Source organism: Rhinolophus hipposideros (genome assembly GCF_964194185.1).
Source record: "Rhinolophus hipposideros genome assembly, chromosome: 9".
Taxonomy (NCBI): Eukaryota; Metazoa; Chordata; class Mammalia; order Chiroptera; family Rhinolophidae; genus Rhinolophus; species Rhinolophus hipposideros.
This window is the reverse complement of record NC_138055.1, coordinates 54535076-54556529: the sequence shown is the minus strand read 5'-3', so window position 1 is coordinate 54556529 and position 21454 is coordinate 54535076. Positions and strand designations below refer to the sequence as shown.

The following is a 21454-nucleotide window of genomic DNA, read 5'->3' as shown; positions in this document are numbered from 1 at the left end:
CTCGTGTTATTTCCCTCATCCTTTCCTATCTGAGGTCCTAAATGCGGTCTCTCTTGCTGGAATTACAGGCCCATCTTATGAGCAGTAGAGGTGACTGAGAAGGAGACCCTTCAAATTGCAGTACAGAGGAGGGCTCCCCACACTCCCCCTCCTTAAAATCTTGCAGAGGAAGGGGGAAAGAAAACCAAAGCATTCTCCTGTCGCCGCGGCAACCATAAAACCCCCCGCTAAATCCATCTTGTGAGCTCACCGCCCCATTAAGATGCAGGGCCAGGCTCCGCGCCAGCCCAGCCACATTCATTTGTGCGAATAAAGGTGGAGGAGGGGGAGGGGAGCGGGCTCTGGAGGGACGGGGAAATGGCGAGAAGAGGTTATTTACACCACCGTCCTGACCTTCTGGAGCAGCGCTGGCTCCGATAAATAACACGCTCAGCGCCATTTCAGAGCAGGAGTGGGAGATGCAGGAAGGGAGCAGGGTCTGGAGGAGAGCCCCCACGCAGGTGCGCGTCTCCGGGTTACTAATGGCTGAGGCGGGAGCAGGCAGCTGGCTTTGGGGGGTGGAGGTAGAACTCAGTTCCCTGGGACTCCCACTGAGAAAATACCATCCCTACCCCACCCCTGGCGCCAATTTCCAAGCAAGGGGACTGAAAGATGCCAAGGAGGCAAACAGCCCCGTAAATTAAGGATGGGGGGCGGTAGGGGAGAATGCTGGGGAGTCTCTGAGGTAAGAGGGAAGAAATATTGTAAGATGGGGAGTGAGGGGGATGCTAGAGGAATAGCTGCCAAAAAGAGAGGAGAGGAACACAAACATCACACAAAGGCAGTTTGGAAAAAGAAATCTGTTTTATTCCTCTTTGCACAGAGCAGTATATGAAGGTGGCTATCTCCAGACTCCATACATCTTACACAAAAAAGCCCCCTCAAATGTCCCGTTATGCACCCCACTTCAGTCTTGGAGAATTGGTAGTTAACGAGTTGGGCAGAAGATTAAGTCTCAGGAAGGTTTTTTGAATATTTTTGTAGGAAGTTTTGGGTCAAATAAGGGGGGTAGGATCCAAGAGTGCGTGTTCCATCCTCCATCTTCCTGGGGAAATCCAAATCCTGAAGGTTTTCTGAAGAAAGGCAACTCTTTTAGCGACCTAGGGAGGGGAAGAGCCCAAACCCACTGCCTGGATGGAAGGCTGAGGCAGAGAGAGGATGGGGTTAAGCAGCAGAAATTGCAGATGCAAAGCAGAGGAGTGAAAAGCATGTGGGGAGCAAAGGGGACTAAGAGAGCCCAGAGGCCCAAGTCATAAATTCCACCCCCTCCCTAGTTCTGAGCAGAAACTCTTCTTCCCAAGACTAGAATGGAGTTTTAGTTCAAGGACTGGCTTTCCTCCAGGCCAAGCCAGACAAAGATCCCAGGGACAGTGAAGGTGCAGAGTTAAGGTAGCAGACCAAGAGATGGACATTCCCACAACGAACACTCACAGACCACAGTAGTTTTGAAGCTAGAAACCAGAATCAGAGTAAAGAATGCAGCTGTGACTCAAATACAGAATTTTATAAGCCCTATCCAATAAAATTTAAATCACTCCGTCTTTTACTCTGTCCCCTGCCTGTGAGCTGTTCCAATCTTTTTTCCAAGGCTGGAGGAGGAGACATTAAGAAGGATTGGGAGAAAATGCTGAGGCCAGTAAGTGGGGCTGCACTGAGGCTGAAGATACCTCTCCCCACCCCCCTCACTCTATAGAATTCTCTCTCCCTCCCCTTGCTGGACATATGGCTGTTGGGATAAATGCCGGTAAAGGTAATGGGAGAAAAACACTCAGCACATTCTTTCTCCTGCTTTAATCTGAAGTGTAGCTATAGCAAAGGGCATAGAAGTTGAGAAGAAAATAAGGGGGGTAGGAGAGCATAAGGAAGAGGTGCTTTCCTGCCCTGCGTCCAAAGCTGCTGGGGGCTTCACTGCCAGAACTGCCAAAAAGTGAGAAGGAATGGGAAGCCCCTAGGGATTTGGAAGGGGGGCCAACCACAGACACGACGGAGAGATTTAAGGATCCCTTGTGATCCCCAAGATGACCCTGAGAGCATCAGTTGGGGGACTGGATGAGAAGTCACAGCAGACATGTGGATTTTTTGAGGGGGTGAGGAGCCAGGAACAGTGGGGTCTTCACCGAAGGAGTGACCACTTGATCTGTTCTTTGGCTGACTGCAGCACCTGCAGGGACAAGGGTGGCATTGAGGGGCTTGCTGTGGGGAGAGGGGCGCAGGGACGGGACTGGGGCTCTCCTTCCCCTCATTTGCCTTCCCTGTCCTTAGCAAAATGACAAACAGAAAATCCCCAAGGGTGGGAAGAAGCTCTCTAAGGCCCTAGAGCATTGTCAGTTTGGAAAATTGCAAAAAAGTTCAAATCCACTGGGAGGATGAAGAGAGAAGAGGTATACCTGAGAGGAAAGAAAAAGACTAGGGGTTACTGGACACATGTTAAAAGGAGGGGTCTGTGTTACCACATCCAGATGGACTTCTTAGTGAGAATTCCAAATGGGCAGAAAACAGAATCTCCCCCATCCCAATCAAATAGACAGATCTATTTGCAAAGTAGCAGGATGGATCTGCAAAACCTGCATATGCTCAAATATGCATTTCCCAGTTTAGCCGTCATTTGAATAATAAGAGAGATGGAGAGAGGAGGGAGAGAGGGAGGAATAGTAGGGGGGAGAGAAAGGGGGTGGAGAGAGAGAGAGAGAGAAACAGACACATACTGTGTGTGTGTGTGTGTGTGTGTTGCACACAGACCATCTGCTTAAGGCAAGCCTCTGCTGGGGAATAAATCATTGAATGAGGCATCAGGCAGGGAGGGTTTGAAGGGTACACACCAGTGACAGCCACTGCACGCAGGAAATTGGGATGAGAGTTGGGGTGGGGTAGAGGGCATTTGGTTGTATGAGTCCCAGTTCTCTGGAATAAGAGGAAGCCAAGGAAGATGTGACTTCAGTCTCTAGCCTCATCCAGACTTGGTGGGTTGGAGTGGAATGCTAGTCTAGCCTTTTTAGTGGCTCAGTCCACTTGGAGAGGAAGAAGGGAGAAATTCATACCTGAGACACGGTCTGTTCCGTAAGGGGGACATCTTCACCCTACGGCACAGAGAGACAAGTATTCAGTATGGGAGAAAGCTGGAGTAAGACCTGACTGAAGTTTGGCAGGGAAGAAGGAAGATGTGGTCCTGAAACTGAAACAAAGGACAGATGCCTTAAACTTCCAGGCCTTTGTAGGGACCAGTACAGCTACAATTTTACTTGGTCAGAGGGACTGTGAGCAAAAAAACAGTCGTTTCATCCATCCTCTATTTTAAGACAGGAGAACTTCTTAAAAGATTTATTCCATTTCAAGTAATCAGCAGGTTATCTGATCCACAACTTAGGGTAGGGTTGGAGGACTTGATTCCCTAGTCAGAGTAGACCTTCCCTGAATATCAATATCACTAGGGAAAGGATGAGGGGGAGCCAGGGGTAGTTTAATGGATCCTGCAAGGCCTGCTGGGTAACGACAGCATGTTAATTTAAAGAAATAAACTGCTGCAACAGCAGCCTGAGAAGAGGAAGGAGGGAGTTGGTGGTGGTGGTGGGGGGAACCCTCTCTCTTGCCACACAGAGACATATGTTAGAGGAGAAGATTAAACTATGCAAATGGAGCCCACGGCAGTTAAGGGAGAAGATTTCCCATTACCCGGCACTGTCAGCCTTCACTCTGTGGAGGTCAGAGCTGGGACATTCTGGGAATGGGGAGATTTGCCTTCCTCAGACATCTCTGCACCCCCATTGCTGGTGGTCTCTCTCTGCACCCACCATTATCTCCCCAGTGGACTTGGGGACGTCTATGGTTGACCCAGAGGCCCTTTCTGACAAAACTAGCACTAAAGAGGGCTGAGGTTCCTCTCCTGATGGAGAGGTGTTGTCCTCAGTTTTACACGACCTTAAAAGACAAGGACGACACTCATCTGCCTCAAATGCCTGCATCTATCCCCAAGGGAATAAGCCAACTTCAAATTCCTTTACAGTTTCAGAACCATCAATATTACAGCTTCTTTTATTTCATCATTGATTCAGTAAGTATATATTAAATGTCCACTCTACGCAAAGACCAGGTGAGATGCTAGGTACCGGGTCAGGAGTGGAAATACCATTCTTTCTGCTTCCCTTCCTTGGACACTGAGAATTTGAAAGGGAAGGAGAAGCTGTATGTATTCTACAAGCTCAGACCCTTAGACACATTCAGCAGGTCTGGCCCTGGGGAGTGAGTAGATGGAGGGATAGAAGGGAACACACTTCTGCTTACCCTTAATGCCACCCGGTGTACCACTTGCTGGGGGTCACTCTCTAGGATCACCCTACAAAGACAAAGAAGAGATGACCATTGTTCCAACTTACTGTGGGGATCCCCAGGCCACTCAGCCCACTTGCCTTAGCGTAGGGGTCATTACTCCACCCCCTCACCCTAGGTCCAGGGAGGTCCAGGCAAGTCAGAGAACTCACCCTCCATCTACGATTTCATCCACAGCCAAGAAGAGCCCCTCCATGTTCTCCAGCAGAGCTCGCTTTTCTACATTTTTCCTGAGTCCCCCAGAAAAGAAAGAAAAGAAAAAACAGCCTTTGTGTGAAAGGAATCCTAGAACATTATCTGAGTTGGGATCCTAAACTAGACCAATAAATGTCTCCACCAACTACACAAAGAAGTAAATAAGGCAAATTAGAACTTTTTGGCTAATCTACTCTAAACCCCTTCGTACTTTTGTTTGCTGAGAAAGGATCAGGAATGTCAGGAAAGAGATTCACAAAATACACAATTTCTGACTATTCAAGAGTTGATTATCCAGAGATATTGTTTCTTTCCTACCTGCCATGCTGCTGCTTGTGACATTGCTCATAAATGTTGACATCAGTGGGTGAAGAAAAGGAAATCAACAGAGCTAAAACTCAAATCTGGAGGTGGTGAGAGATGGGGAGGGGTTGAGTGCAAACTCTATTTTCACTCAAGTTCTGACAAACCTTCTAAGCCTCTCTCTGCTTTCTCTCCTTCCCCTCCGTCACCAGCTCTGCTCAGACCTTGAAAAGAAGCCCAGCTACGGGGCTGGGAACAGTCAGGGCCAACATCCAACAGCCTCAGATCCGGTGGTTGGTGCATGTGGCCAGTCACATCCGTCAATTTGACTCTTTCACTACATCACCCGAAATGAAGTCTATTCATTCACCTGGCTAAGAAATAAATCATCCCCTTCCTGAGGAAATCTGAGTCATTCGCCCTGCTGATTTTGTGGGGCTGAGAACGCCTGCTGTTTTGCTCTGGATGGCTGTCCGTGCTGGGTTCACTTGGGAGCTGCTGCGGGAATGAAGTTCAGAGCCCTGTATGTTTTCAGGAAAAGTATCTTATATCTTTTCTGTTGCCCATCTACATGGGGAACAGAGGGCTAGTGGAGAGGTGGGCGGGGAGGAGAGAGCGTAATTGGCACATTCTTCTTGTTCTACAGAAGGGAAGAACTAAGGGCTAGAAGAGAACAATTGGGAGCGTTGCCTCTATTCCCAAGGTACGGATGTTGTGTCTGGGACATTTCTCTATGCTTGCCCTTTCCCTACCTCTGATGTAAAGAATGAAGCCCAAGAAAGCACTTTGAGGGTGCTTAGAATTCTGACAGAGCCACAGGGAATAGAGTAGACTTAGAGGTGAAGATTCTGCTCCCTCCCAATCTCCTTTCACAGGAGAATTATTCCACAGAGGGACATCTCTCCTCTCCATTCAGTCCTCCCTATCAGTGCGAATTACTCTGAAATAATAAGCCCAACTTCTCTGGAGCCTCTGCTGATTCCCCACAAATCCCTGGGCCTGAAGAACGTGAGTTTCTCTCCCAAACAGATGTCAAGAATGGACCACTCACCTTAGCATCTGGCTCAATGAGTCAAAGAGGCAGTTCAGAACAGCCATGAGCATCAGCTGTTGGGAGACAGAAGTATAAGGTTCAAGGACCTGAAAGCTGCTACCGGAAAACAAAACCCTCCAATTCATTAAGCATCAAAAGACAAAGGCTTTCACAAAGGACCAAAAGCGTAAGACAAAACAGAAAGAGGACCTGTGGTTTCTCACAGAAATAAATTCTGCCACACAATCCCACAATCTGATGTTTCTCTTTGACCAGCCTGCTCAAACAGAACTTTCCTGTAAGACTCCACTACGTGTCTTTACCAACTGTATGTGTTACCTGATGTCTTAGGTCGAGAAGTCACTAACCAAACAATAGCTGAGGTTAGAGAGCATGGGCTTTGGAGCCAGACAGATCTGGGCTTAAATCCCAGCTGAGCCATTTTCTAGATGTGTAAGTCTGGGAAAATTAGGTTGAATCATATGAAACTGCCACTTTTGTAGTTCAACAGTGGTCAAATACTAGTAATTTCTTATGGTTCTTCATGGTTTGGTTTCCTCACCTATAAAACAAAGGCACCAATGCCTAGAACTCACAGAAGTGCTGTAAGGTTTAAATAACAGTGTACTTTACAGAGCACTTATAGCAGTAAGAGCTCAGTAAGCGTTGGTTCTCTCAAGCTTTCACTTTTGTCTCAAATTATATGGGGGCTTGTTTTTACTTATCTACTCTCCTAGAATTTGTTACCTTAGGTAAATAGCTTTTCCTATGATAGGAAGCAGCTTAGGACTACATTCAGTCTTCTCAAGTGTATTAAGTCTCAAGTCTCAAGGACTATACCCATTTTGAATGAACGGATGGCTTCAACGTGACCCAGAATGTTGGCTAGTTGACCCAAACTCAGTCAGGTGTGGACCCTTTATAGCAAGAGCAAGCATCCCCCCAACCTTAACTATACCTCAAAAATTCATCTTAAAACACACTATCCAGGAAAGGCCATTGATATTGTATGTTAGTATGTATTTAAACATATGGTGTCTCCTACACGGAGATAAAGAAGGGATCTAGGGAAATCTTCTGTTGTAGGTTAATGTGCTGGGCCATTTCTGTGAGGCCGGCAGGCATCTCTGATAACTTCCCTGGCCCACTCAGAAGCCAGATGAACATGGTACTCCCCGGGCCCAGAACCGTACCACCGTCCTGCCTGAGGTCTAGGAAGTGGGATCAGAGATAGCAAAGACTGACGGCGAGTCTCACCTCATTTTCATAGGAACTGCCGATCACATAGAAATAGAGATCGATGCTGCTTTTGTACACTACTGTCAGGCCTTCCAAGAGGGCGATTTCACCTGGAGTGGGGGCGGAAAGGTAGAAACAGTGGCTAGCCTGAGACAAGGAAGTAGGACACAAGAAGTTACCATGATTTACTGGGATCCAGCTGTTTTGGGCTGAGACACTGTAGGTCATCATCACCCCCAAAGATGGAAGTTAACCTGCTTTTTCTTTTCAGGTGGTGGCAGAAGAGAAGTATAAACTTGGGGAAGTTAAACGTATCTTCTCTAAGCACCCTCCCCCAACCACCGTGATTTCCCTCCGTGTATAAGAGACAGGATACTAGTCGATCCTTCGGAGGTGAAAATGCAGAGCGGTCACCTTTACAGACTTCCATTTACCTGCCCTAATGGATGCGGTACAATAAGCAGAGCTGCAGTTAAATTTGTCAAGTGAGGCTCATAAATCCCAGGACCAGACAGGTAACTAACAGCCAACCTTCCAGCACGGTATTCCCGCGTGAGGTACACTCACCTCCCCATTACATTTCTGAAGAGTTTATTATATGAGGGGAGGAGGAAAAAAAGAGAAAAAGGAGGCAGAGTCATTTTATCCTTTCTCTGCGGTCCTGCTGCCACCCCCTTCCCACCATGGTTCCTCCAACACAGGGAGTAGTGAAAGGAAAGTGACCTACTGTCAGTGCGATGAGTCTTGTTGAAAATGTTCTTCTCAAAGGCCTTTTGCTCCTTGACACTGGGGTAGGTGTCGTCATAGTACTGGTCAGAGGGAAGGAGATGCGTTGGGTCAGTAGAGCTGGGAGCCCAGAATGATTAGTAACTGTGTTTTGCCCTGGATCTTGCATTTCTTTCTTTCAAGGGATGGAGTACGGGAGAAATACTGACAGGAAAAAGGAAGCACTGCAGAGGCAGGGAATGAGCAGGAAGTCATCAAATACAAGAATAATTTTTTAAGGATTCTGCTCTAGGCAACCCCACCTCGCATTTCTAAGACTGCAAGGGCAGGGTCCTGCGATGAGGTTCTGCCCGTCTGTCTTCTAGGAGAGAATCCTTGAGAGCACTCGCACTGAGTGCTTCCCAGAAGCTACCCCACGTCAGGGAGCAGAACTAGAGAACACCAAAGGCACTAAAAGCACAGAAAACTTGGAGATCCTCATTGTATGAAGCTGAGGAATAAGAAAAGGCTGCAAAAACCTCCTCTAAAGAAAGGCAAACCATACCCTGTGCTCTCTCAGATCTTAGCTTTCTTTTCTGCAAACTGAAAGAAGCAGGAGGCAATCTAGTACGCTACTAAGCCCCCACTCCCAAGCTCTCCCTGGCAAGGGGGCGGAGATGCAGGCTGCTAAATCGCTCTGCTCTTTAGGGGCTAATCCGTCGCAGTCAGCTGAAGACCTATGACAGGTCTGGCATTTAGTAACTGGATAACTGTTTCAAAAGGTGTCCTGCATAGTTACATCCAATTACAGGGAGGAACAGCTGGTGAATTCTAAACTAATCTCTACCTGCTGATTGATTTATACTATGCTTGCCAGAGTTAATACACCAGGGACAAAAAAAAAAATTTCTACAGGAGGGGGAGGATATAGAGGGAGAGCGAGAGGGGTGTCCTTTCTCTTCTCTTTTAATGCCTCCAAAGTTAGAAAGATCACGCTGGGGAAATCAGGAAGTAACAACTTGGTGGTAACTGCACACTAGGACGGGAACCCTGAACTATTAGGTTGGTGCAAAAGTAATTGTGGTTTGAAAGGTTAAAAATAACTGCAAAAACCGCAGTTACTTTTGCACCAACCTAATACAAGGAAATTCCTTGGAAAAACCCAGGCGAGAGGCAAGGTAAAAGGTTCGGAAGGTACAGGAGTGATGGACACCGGCAAGCTGCTTCTCACGTCTAGACAATGCTTTGTTCAGAAACCAAGGTTCCCAAGTTCTTCTCTGATGCTAAAAACAAAGGAGGTCAAGGTCTGAGGATGGCAAGTAGAGAAGCCGGGCAACTAAGACAGAAGCAGTTTAGGTTTTAGCTGGAGTAGAAACGGGAAAGATGGAAGAATTCTCAAAATTATAGTACCAAGGAATACGAATTAATAGGGCCAGTCCCAAGACTCAAAGCTCAGAGTAAGTCTTTGTCTTGCTCTTAAACTAATTTAAAAGGGAATCTCACCTTGGCAAAAAGTCGATCTCCATCATTGTCCAGAATCAGGATGGCTTTGACAGTATACAGGGAGGGTTCCTGAAGAGATATGAACATACCTTGAGTCCTGAAGGTTCCTGCCACCACTGGCAAACCAGACACCTTCTCCTAATCCCACTGGGGCTACAAGGGGATACAGAGGTGCCTCCGTATGCCCTCCATCCCAACCTGGTTACATTTTGACATTTTCCCACTGAGAATGACCAAGTGGTAAATGAACTGAATTGAGGGAGGGGGCATTTTAACAAAAGACTCCAAAGCAGCATCAGGCAAACAGAGTGCTTTGAACCAGACTCACAGAGTGCTTAATCAAGGTAGGTCATGCTGTTATTTCCAAATATTATGCTACCATTATTTTCCAAATTACACTCCCTCCCCGGTTTCCCACGCACAGGTGGGTATGGAATGTGACCAGATTAATTAATAGGCAGTGCACAAGGCTCTCTGAAAACATGGCCAAATGCCCCAGTGTACTAGGAAGTTTCTGCAGTCCCAATGCAGTAGCAATGCAGAGGCATAAAGCAAGCCTCCCCTAAACCTCCCACAGCTGAGCAGAGCGTGTGACACCCCCCGCCCCGCCCACACACCAGTGCTGAATGCAGCCCAGGGAGGCACCCATCTCCCAAGACGGCCCCTGTGATCCCACCATGACCACGGCCACTTAACTTGCCAGGACAAACCAATCTGAACTTGGGGGAAGTTAAAGAAAAGAGGATCCGTCTGAGAAACACTGGCGCCTGGAGATAAAAAGCAGCGTTCCTTCACTACCAAGAATCAAACTTCGACAACACTGGCTCTCATAAAGGAATCACAGCCTCAGTCTGAATGGTTATACTCATACTCAAACACTGCAAAGCATATCACTTTGCAAAAAGCTCCTCTACTCCTGAAAGTTGTAGAGAACGAGGTAACCAGAAGGGAAAGGAGAAGGGAGGGGAGGCAGTGGTATGTGTCTAGGTGCTTGTAGGCTCACGTTCCTTGACTTTCTAATCAACATTACTTACCATGATATCCCTCCCCTGTGCTGTAAGACAAGGCTGTTGCTTTGTTACCTCCTTTTCCTGGCTTCCTTGGGAAACCCACAGTCCTCACAGGGAACAAATATATTCTCCAAGCATGTGTTTAACAAAGACCCAAGAGTGAGGAGGAAAGAATCATTGCCAAGGATCCAGAAAATTGCAGCCTCTATAAAGGTAAACTGTCCCATGAGGCTCCAGCGGATTTATGGTTCCATGAAAAGAACCAATCCTCGCTCAGGGGGTTAAGAATAAGAGTAAAGAGAACCCAGCCTTTGACAAGGTGATGAAGACTGTGAGCTTTCCCCACCTGAATTCTTGGGGACAGCAATTTTTGTGTTTTGTTTACTGATTTATCCCAAGTGTCCAAAGCAATACGTGACACATACCAACCCTCAATATTTGATGAATGACTATGAGAATAAACTAAAAACTTTTTGATGCGGTAAAGCGTCTAGGGGACCTTTTATAATTAGACTTCCAGGTATAGGAAGATTATCTGGTGTGGCTATTTCGGGTGACATCACTACCAACTTCTCTCTCCTCTGATAAACGCTCCTTAGGAGGCCCCCCCATATCCATTACTCTTTGGGATAAACAAGGCATGAGGAACTCCTGCCTCAAACACAGGAACCCTGTGTCTAGCAGAGGCAAGTCGTCTATATGTCTCATCTAATAAACAGGTCACAAATAGAAGCAGCTCTCCTAACTCCTGATTCCCCACGAAAGAGCTCATAAAGCAGGCTCAGTTCTACAGCAACGTGGGTCCTCAATTCATCAAAGAGAAGGACACCAATGGGAATGAGCTTCCCTAATAGAGGAAAAGAAGTCCACACGGAAGGGAATTTAGAAGAAATAATACTCCCCACAATCTTTTCCCTGGAAATCTTGGGCTCTGTTTCTCTACCCACATTCACAGCAACCTTCCTAATGATTTAAACTGGTCATTGGGCTGCCACAGGTAACTACCTGGTTCTTGCAGCCATAGGGTCTGGCATCCTAGAAAGAATGGGATCCCAAAGAAAAGAAAACCCTTATGGCTACTAGCCAACTAGGAGAGTTAGACAACGTCCTTTGTGGCCAACGAGGTGTGAGTACATAAAACAGCTGGCAAAAAGAGAAACAGATCCCTGCATTCTGTTCCTGGCTAGATTACTAACTTAGAAGATGTTACCAAGGAAACCCTCAAAATAAAAATACTGGATCTTCCTGGGAAGAATAAAAGATAGGCAAAGGAAGGCAAGAAGAAGACCAGATCTGACTTACTCTAGCTCTGCAAGGGGTAAGAAGGCACTAGAGAAAAGGCTGGTCATTTCAAACTTCCAAAGGGATAACACATGAAATAAAGCTGAGAATTGAGGCAAGACTTAAATGCTGCTTTAATTCTCTCTGCTACAGCTGGAGACAGCAGCTTCTCCTTTACTTCTCCTGCCACCTCCTGACTGCAGCTGGTTCCACTTCAGCCTGGGGCCTTTACCTCTCAGTAGTGGGGAGGGCCAGGAGTTCCTCTCACAACATAAAACCAGCCAGTTTAAAGGGCCCAGAAGCCATTACTGATAATGTAATTTCATTTTTAAGTTTTTGCAAAGGGCAAGTTTATAAATAACTCCCAGCTATTGAGAAATGGGCTTCCTGGACAATGGACTAGGTTTGACCTTGTAACACATTAAATGCTGATTACTGAGAAAGACCCTACAAGCTTAGGGCCATGCTCAAAGGATTTAAAAGGTCTGTTCTTTCCTCCCACTTCCAAATGGGTAGCTGCTTGAAAGCTTTCGAGACAAAGTTCTGTGATGCACTGACTTTCAGAGAGCCACAGCCTGAGTGTATAACAGAACTTCACCTCAAATGCTAATGATGCCTGGAAATGTTTAGGCAGATTGGTTTGTAGGAGGGTGGGTGGCTCTGATAGATTTTCATGTACATTTCTATTATCAAGGAAACAAGACTGGACTCCTCAGGAGCTGAAACAACACTGAGCAAGCATCTAGTGTGCTGCAAAGGAGTCTCTGATCTCAACCAAGGGCTTCTGAAGCCTGGGGAAAAACACCCACATCTTCCAGTACCCCTCCCCCAGCACACAGAGGACTAGAGGGGACGAGCCATTCCTAGTGCTGCCCCCTGTGGGCCTTCGGATGACCTGCAGCTTCTAACGGATTCGTCACTGGCAAAAATATTTAAAGGCAGCTCTGGATAAAAGCTCTCTATTTGTGTGTCTTGTTAGCCAAACTAGGAGAGATGAGCTATGAGAAAGCACTGAATTAAGTCTGTTCACAATGTATATAGTAAGAGAACACTCTGAGATAAGATCGCGACACGCTGCCAGAAGAGGACTGGTAGTGTTTAGGGCAGGTAGACAGGATATTTGGAGCCTACGACTAATTTGATTCACTTGGGGGAGGGAGACCAAGAATCCTTTGTGGAGTTATAGAGGATGCTATCCACAGAGCTGAAAGGGCACAAGTAAGAATCTGGGTGAGATTCCTAGAAAGTTCTTTATTCCCCACTTACAAAAAAATCTTTATGGCCATGCCAAAAAGTAGTACCCTGGCTTGGCAACAGATCTTGGTCAACTGGAAACAAGATGCTCTTCCTTCAACTCTATTCATAAAGAAAAATCAAGACAGAAAAAACTACAAGGAGAATTCCTAGGTACTACTCGCAGCTCCACAAGGCTAAGCAGGTATTTTGCTCCCCAGCTCTGTGCCAACTTCTTTAAAATGAAAAGCTCCTCTGGGGGTGAGGGCTCCAATTGCTAGCCACAAGCCTAAGGATTTCAGATGAAAAGAAAAGAATTAGCTACAGGCTTTGACAGGGAAGAGCAGTTTTCACACATTACCCAAGGGTTAGCTTAGATTCAAGAAGCATAGCTCAGGAAAGAAAAGGCGCCACAGGTATCACAGAACTGGCTGACGTGAGACCAAATATTGGTTATACAGAGAAAACTGAACACATCTTAGGGAGAACTGACGGGCAGGAAGAGATACCTAGAAAGAATCTTCCTATCTGACACAGATACAAAACGTGACAGCACCGTCACTAAGAATTCTGATACTACTGGAGAAAATGTCTCTAAACTCCTAAAATCCTTGGATTACATTCTGGATCAGCCACTAACTCCAGTTCTACTTTTCTCTGGGACTCAGTTTCCTTAGTGGAGAAATGAGAGGCCTGAGCTAGATCAGTTAATGTTACCACCTTTTTTGAAGTGCAGCAGACCCCTTTGATAAGCTTATGAAATTTATGGACCTTGTTACCAGAAAAATAAACATTCACAAATTTTGATGATTTCAAGGAGTTCATAGACCTAGGTTTAGAATCAAATGAAATTCTCTCTGAATGGTGTGGGGAAAGAATGAAAAAAAGGGGAAATAAGTGATACTTTTATAAATCACCCCGTCTCCTCTGCCTGGCACCAAGTAATGACCTCAAAAATATGTGTAGCCTTCATAAATTAATAAATATGATTGAGAAAACTAACACAGCCAGCAGGGGGAGCAGAGGTCAGCATCATACCCCTCCAGCTTTCAGTGACTGAATTTGGTGGCTGTGAGACAGGCAGGACAAACATAACGAAGCCCCAAGCTCTTCAGCAACACAAAGTTTCAGGTTCTTTCTTAAAATTCAGGAAGCTAGTCTGCCAGAGAATTTTATGCCCAGAGGTCAGACAGCCCCTAATTCTTCAACTATTATGGAAGTGATAGAATTACAGAAATGTGGGACAAAGCAAGCAGCACGGCTGAAAAGAGAAGTGAATTGAACATGAAGTCAGCGTACTCTCCACCTGAAGCCTGGGAGCAACATTAGAACTTTCTGCATTCCCAGTTTGGTAATTCAGGAGCCTTCATTTAAATATCACTCAGCAAATGGAAAAACCAAATGGGGCTGAATCCACTTCTGATGAGTCCTTGGTCATGATTTGTATCCCAATTTATTCCCCACTACACCCCCCATGTGCTCCTGAAAACAAAAGGCTAGTCTTTAAAAGACTGAATTGACAGCTTGTGTTCATCTTTCAATCTATTTGCTCCCCCAAAGCAACCCCTGAGGCAGAATTGCTATCCTCTCCCCCAGTTTCCATCTCCCTCTAAAAACCACAAATAATAGAAAAGGAGGGAGAAAATTGGTAAACAGAGCTATCCAGACCAACTGGCTGTGGGTGGGGATATCTGCCTTGGTAATGGGAAAATTAAAAGCCTAATTAGGAGACCTAAGCTTCATCTGCAGCAAGTAAAGACTCAGGTTACACACCAGGAAAGATTACTGAAGAGATGGGGTGGTCCAGCACCAGCAGAGGTGACACAGGCTAGGGAATCTAAGGACAGGAGAACTCTAATAATAATCTGACCTGAGAGAAAGCCTATTCTGTGCAGAATCAGGGGAGGCCAAATGTGTGATGGTCCTCGCCAGTGCAGGCATCTTAAAGTGTGCACGGACTTAATCTTCCAGTCTATCTTCATCAGCTGCTCATGGGTACTCTGCCTTCATCTTCCTAATTACTCTAGCATAAATGGGTAGGTAGGCACTGGTTCTTAATTCCTTTTCTATCCTTTATTTGCTCTTCCAGTTCTCCTTTCCATAACCAGTTTGCTTGTCAATATCCTGTCTAACCAAGTCATGTTGTTGGGAGTAAAAGAAAAAACAGTAGCAAATGTCCGGATGAAAAAGACCCTAAATCTGTCAATAGGCTCCTTCAAATATTTGGATAATTGCATTCATCCTCTGCCTCCCAGGGGAGACCTGGCTTCTCAAGGGTCTGGCTTTCTTCATATGAAGGACCCCTCCTCCTCATCTGACCGTGTGACAGCTCCCCTAGACCTTTGGTATAATTTATACTTTGCCGGGGACCAACTCTTTCCCACCACTGTGAAGGAGAGGGAAAAAATATATATAAATACGTCGGAAATCTATAACGAGGTCTTCTTGGAGGGCAAGACATGGGGAGAGTTAGAAGCAGCGTCAATTGCTCTTTGGGGGTTTTAGTTCAAGCCGAGGTCTGCTTCCAGCAATCAACCATTAAAACAAGCCGGCCAGAGTAACAGCACAGTTTATTCTGATCATTTAATTTGAAGTGTCAATAAATTAAACTTCAATCAATTAAACTAGGTGTGCAATAACCCAGATGGACACCCCGACACCAACATAATCACAATAAAAATTTTTATGGCTGCCAGGGACCTCACCGGGGGCAGTGCTGGCACTGCTCACGCCCTAGCTGAGAAATATATCTCCACAGTGCAGGAACGAGGAGATTGCTTCTCCTAACGAAATGCAGGGGGCCAGGCACCAGCAAGGACGCAGCTGGGAAAGGGGCACAGGGGACTGCCAGGAACGAGATGGGAGTGCTTTGGGGGCTTAATGTAATTGATACCTTTGCCCACAGCACGAGGAGGGGGCATTTAGGCCAAGTACCTCTACTGTTAGTGCCAAAGGAATTTAACAAAAGCCCCATTAAAATGATTCAGGAAGCGAAGGCCACAGAGCAATATCAACCTTTAAGAGTCACTGATGTATTCTGCATAGTTTCCTCCTCCATTTATACGCATACTCTTGTGCACTTTGGATGCCCTGATTTTTGAATGAGGCTTAGAATTCAGGATTTGGTCATTGTTTTAGGGTAACAATGTTGTTAAGGGAAGGGAAAGGATACAAATAAGAAGTCTGGTCCATTAGAGTACTGGGAAAGCACTCTGGAAGTGAACCCAGAGAGGATTAGGAAAAATGAAATCTATGAGGAAAGATTTAAGGATCTAGACTGCTAGAGTAATTAAGGTTTGAGGAAAAAAAGGTAAAGGGGGAAGGGAGGAAGGGAATAAGTCATTATCTTTAAGATTCCATAGGTTATTAATGGAGAATGGTGACCTGCAGAGATCCCTCTCCATTCACAAGAAAGGGAAAACAGCAGAAAACAGCAAGAGAGAGGAAGTCGCGTCCAAAGATGCAGGCTGGGAGCATCATTATTAAGCATTTCTAAAAGGAGACGAAAGAGTCTCTTTCCTTAGAGACTACAAAAAGACCTGAGAAGATTAGACAGATGTGCTTGAAAGCTAGGGCTGAATTACTTAATTCAAGAAAGAAATGTGACCCATTATAAAGTACCGAAATAAAAAGAGCCTATTGGTATTTAGAAATACCCAGTCAGATCAAATTTCGACTGATGGTTCTTCTTGCCCGCCTCTAGCTTACCCTTCCCTTCTCAATACCCTACGGCTGTGTGCCTTGTAGAGGTGAGGTTAGAAGAATGTGCTCTGATCACATTTCCCCAGAGGTCCAGCCAAACCAGGAAATAAAAATGTGAAAGGAGGAAGCCTAAAAGAACTTTAGAAGGTGTCTCCCTTTCTAAGGAATGGCTTGTTAAATACTATCCAGGTACACTAAACTCTTTAGTTCAGTACAGAGCTAAGGTAAGATCCAGGGATTCTTTCTATTTTTCATAATGAAGATGGCAACCTAAGAATCAGGCGATACTCCTGAGTAGACAGTACTCTCAGGTGAATCAGTACTCTCAGGTGAGGAAGAGTAATTCTGAATCAGATGGAGCTAAATTTTGTGGGCTAGTATGTGAGGGTAGTGAGCAGAGAAAGAAAAACTTAGAAAATATCACCTGATTCTCAACTAGGATTCTACATCTGAACCATTGAATACTGATAATTATTTAAGTGACTATTTTCTCACTTCTCCCAAAGATGGAACAAAACTAGTGCCACTGCGGTTACAGAGGACAGAAATTGGTTCATTACATACAATGAATACCTTAAGTCATTAGGGCTTAATTCTTTCCTGGAACTCCAGTTAAGAAGAGCTGGAATGATGAGAAAGGTATATAAATTTGTAGTTGGGAGCCCAAAATATTGAAATTGTAAAGAAAATAAAATGTGGGAAAGAGCTGACACAGAGGAAGGAAAATACTAGTTTAATATTCTAAGAACGCTGGAGACACCAGCATAAGAATTGATACCTGTTGGTACTTTGTCCCCAACAAAAGCTTTATATAACTGATGGTCAAAAGTACAGTTTTGTATATTAAAGAAGTGGAAGCCGACGATGAGATAACAAACACAATTGGTCTGGGATTAGGAATCAAAATCTAATCTAGTTTTGACATTGTACTTCCTTGAGCAAGCCCTTTTCCCAGTATCTTGGTTTGCCCCCACTATATAAGTTTGTCATGACAAACAATCAGTATGGTTTTTAAAGCCAAGTTGAGGGGTACGTGACCAGGTTAGCATGGCTCTGTGAATGCTGCATCTTAGGTTAAAATGGATGTAAAAAAGAAGCAGGATGAAATACACTTCGCTGAGGAAGCAGAGACAGAGAAACTGGGTTTAACAGAAAATGTGAAAGACTTTCACATATAACTGCCTCAATTCACCACTACACACAGATCTCTGGTTAAAACAGCTCCCTAAGCATCATCTCCCTCACTCCTTTACCTGTAAGCAGGCTCCCTTCTAAAGAGGAGATTGCTTCTCTTAACGAAATGCAGGGGGCCAAGCACCAGCAAGGAAGCAGTCTAAAAATTTCCAAAAACTTCAAAAGAAACCAATTCCCTTGAACTTATCTCAGTCTGTTAACTGGTTAAGAATACTGTTTAAGTGCTTGGGACAGAATATGTTATTAAAAAGTACTCCGTTTTAAGCTTTCTATGATACCTAGGCTTGACCAACCCATATGAGAAGGAATTATCTCTATCTTTGCCATTTTGAAAGAGGGGAACTGAAACCTGTTACTCTCTTTTGCCTGGTGAGGATCTGAATGTGTACATGTATTAGAATTGAAGGAAAGAACAAGACAAGAAAGAGGCTGTGGAGACAGAGCCAGGAAAGCAGTTTCCAGGCTCTCGAGCTCACGTGGAAAGGTGCTGGCTCGGGTAGTACATGGCCATCAGCTGTAACTAGTTGGCCATCAGCTGTTACCGGTTAGCCATTAGCCACTGATATAACTGCTGTGGCTGAGCTAGCAAGCGTGGATTGCGTATTGCAGTTAGCGAGTGTGGTTAGCTGGCAGAGAAGCGGAAGCCGGGTTGCACTTCCTGCTTCCTGTGTCTCTAACCCAGCCGCCATCGAGAATATAGTGGTATGAATCCCCTATGTATGGCTCCGTGGGTGTTCCTTTCTGGTCTCACCATATCCTGCGTTCTCGTGCGGGGAGCAGGAGCTGAGACCCTGCATGACAGAGGCCTTGAGTTCAACTCAAGTAAAGAAGGAAGTGGGAGCTACATTCCTACACGCAGATCTGTGTTAACATCTGCCCTAGTTGCAAAACAGGCACTTCTGAGAGAAATGCTCTGGTCCAGGTCTAAAGAAGGAATAGCAGTGCTTTATTTGTTTGAACAAGCTAAAAGGATCATAAGGACAAGGGAGCTAACACACCCCTTTAACCACCAAAATTCTCCTCTCTCTCTCTCACCAGAGAGAGTTAGCATCCCAGATCCTCCAATAAGAATTCCTAAAGTTTAAATGGGTAGGGAAAAGGAGACCAGAATAAGGAGCCTGAAAAAATACTCCACAATCCATGCTAACTCCATCAAGCATTCCAGAACTTTGATGGACTACTGATTCTTTCTTTATCAGGACACATCTATACAAAAGGGATTAACAGGAAACCAACTAAAAAGAATAGTTTTTTGAAAGAATGTGACAGGGAATTATCAATGGAGCGTCACACTGTGACAACCAACAGGAGCAGCCTGAGGCCTGTGATGACAAACACCTGCACTCTATTCCTACAATTTGGGGCGAGTTTGGAGAAACTCAAGTCAGAATATCATCCACAATGCTTAGAATCGGGGGAACCTGGAGGACCTCAATCCAGTACGCTTACGATCCTATGCGTCCCAAGGACCCCGTGTGCTCCCTTCAACTTTCCACCGACTCTGCCCTACTCTAAACCGAGGTTTTAGCTCCTGCACTAGGCCACACCCTTATTCCAGGGGCCGGCAGAACCTTCGGTCCCGCAGGATTACCCGGAACTCCCCTATCTACCCCGTTCCAGTGAGGGTGAACCCCGACTCCCGACCCCTCTAACACCGTAGCATCTCGGTTGCCCCGGCTCCTACCAAAATCAGCGCCTCCATCTTGCCCCGCAGCTGGTGCCGACGTGGAGCCGCAAAAAGAACGCGGCCGCTGATTGGCCCTACGTCCTCATTCGACCCCGCCCAGGATGGGGATTATTGGACTACGGGCTGCCAGCTATTGCTCTATTGACCAATCAGTGTGCTAGTTTGCTTAGCGGAAGCAAGGTCTCCAGCCACAAGGCGCAGGTATTTGATTGTCAGTTTAAACACTCAATAAAACGCCAAAACCTCACGACTGAATGGGGCAGGGTTGTTTCCATGGGGAACAGAGGAAGCGAATATTAATTTTCAATTGGCAGGGCGGAGAGCACGTGACATCGTAAACTTGAGTTAGCAACTTTAATCCGCACTCCCTTTAGGGGGCGCTATGTCTCCTTAGCGTTTAACACTGGCAGCTCTTGGCGGAATCCTACCCTAATCCGCATTCCAAGAACTCCGATTAGGTCCCTGATGTTCACGGTTCCTTTGGCAAACACTGCTAGCTCTTCCTCAGACTCGCTCAGATCACTTGAGCATCCTCGCAGAAAGTCTGCACAACCAGAGAATAAAGCCAAGGGATGCCCAAGGTGTTAACTAGATAAACCAAAGTCGCCAGAAAGTTGATTGCTACAGTAACAATCTTCCCAAGGTGGAGTCCCAGGGAAAGACCCAGTGAGTTTCTAAAAGCAGATTTCTTTGGCCGCATGTAAACTGGGATGTTAAGAGTTTTGGAAACCAGAGAGGAGAGAGTAGGAGGGACAGAGGGGTAAAGGGTCCAAGATAAGGAAGGGTATGGGGAGCGGGGTCTGCGGTCGTTCAGTAAGGACAAGCCGTTGCAAAATGAGAAAAGAGAAGTTTACTGAATGCAGGGATTTCACAATAGGGAAGGGTTCTGATGAAGTTTAGCTTTGCCCTACCCCTCTGTTCCTTGGTTCCTTACCTCCCCTTAGGTCAAGGACACCTTCTATTGCCTTGTATTATCCCGAAAGGGATTTTGTTTTTTCTATCTCTGACATTATTTCTTTAGAAGCTCTCCCAAGACGAGCATTCAAACCTAATCATGAGTTTTTCTAATAATTTCAGAGTAGAGTCAGAGGGCCTAAGAGAAAAGTATAACAATACAAAACAAACTACAGAGCTGACATTTGCTCTGAAGGAAGGTATATGATTTTCTGGTAAAAATCCGCGGTGACAAGGCTCCTATCTTGAAGAAGCCTTTATCTATTCCAAATGGGGAGCTACTCTGGCATCTCAAGATTGTCCTTGGCTTGGCAGCTTAATGATAATACTAACATTTATTGACAACTTACTATGGGCCAGACACATGCTAAATCTTTGGATTTATTATTTAATATTTTTAAAAACCCTTATGATGGGACTGGTGGAACTGGAAGCAATTACATAATTTACTTAAGGCTATACAAGTATTTACTGGCAGCCATACATTTGAGCATAGGAGGTCTGGTTCTAAAACCATGTGCTTACCCACAATCCACTCCTCTGACTTGTGGTACAGGCTCTCTTGTATCCTACCTAATCCTACCTGAAGTACCCTACCCCAGATGTTCTATAGGGACCATGAGGAGAAAAATATGTGGTGTGGCTGGTTTGGGGGAGGGGGTTAGCTCCTCTTTCTTTGTGTACTGACAAATCTTAACAATCAGACATTATTCCAGAAGAGGGCTGATGCTTAGCTCTCCAACCTATTGTGTAACAGCAGTGGGGGCAAAACAACTAACTGAATGGGAGACATTAGTTCTTGTCGTGACTTTGCCTTAACAAGTGAGAGAATTTTGACAAGTACTTATACCCTCTCCAGACTACAGCTGCCACTTCTCGAAAATGGGGAGTCTCAGACCAGAGCTTTCTAGGGCCCTACCTCCTTACCTAGCATTGAAGTTCTATGATCATTCTTGTTTCATTTGCTTCCATCTCAGCTTCATCTGGAAAACCTTTAAGAACCAATCAAATGAAAAATGCGTATGTTTCCTCACCATATGTATACACACACGC

At 45.5% G+C, this 21454-nt stretch overlaps 1 protein-coding gene across 4 annotated transcripts; it reads right to left on the bottom strand.

Annotated features, from left to right (window-relative positions):
• Positions 1-821: 821 nt before the first annotated feature.
• On the bottom strand, positions 822-19514 carry COPZ1 (COPI coat complex subunit zeta 1). 4 transcript variants are annotated; one of them, XM_081061071.1, is made up of 9 exons: positions 19445-19514; positions 9341-9409; positions 7860-7941; positions 7151-7242; positions 5912-5967; positions 4515-4592; positions 4318-4369; positions 3078-3116; positions 822-2200 (listed from the first exon to the last, which is right to left on the bottom strand). In XM_081061071.1, exons 1-9 carry the CDS (start codon positions 19460-19462, stop codon positions 2153-2155), a joined length of 534 nt encoding a protein of 177 aa, XP_080917197.1. In that variant the 5' UTR covers positions 19463-19514; the 3' UTR covers positions 822-2152. The 4 variants fall into 4 exon arrangements, with proteins under 4 accessions (XP_080917197.1, XP_080917194.1, XP_080917195.1 ...); XM_081061068.1 differs by having other exon boundaries at positions 885-1139; XM_081061069.1 differs by having other exon boundaries at positions 885-1112.
• Positions 19515-21454: the final 1940 nt, after the last annotated feature.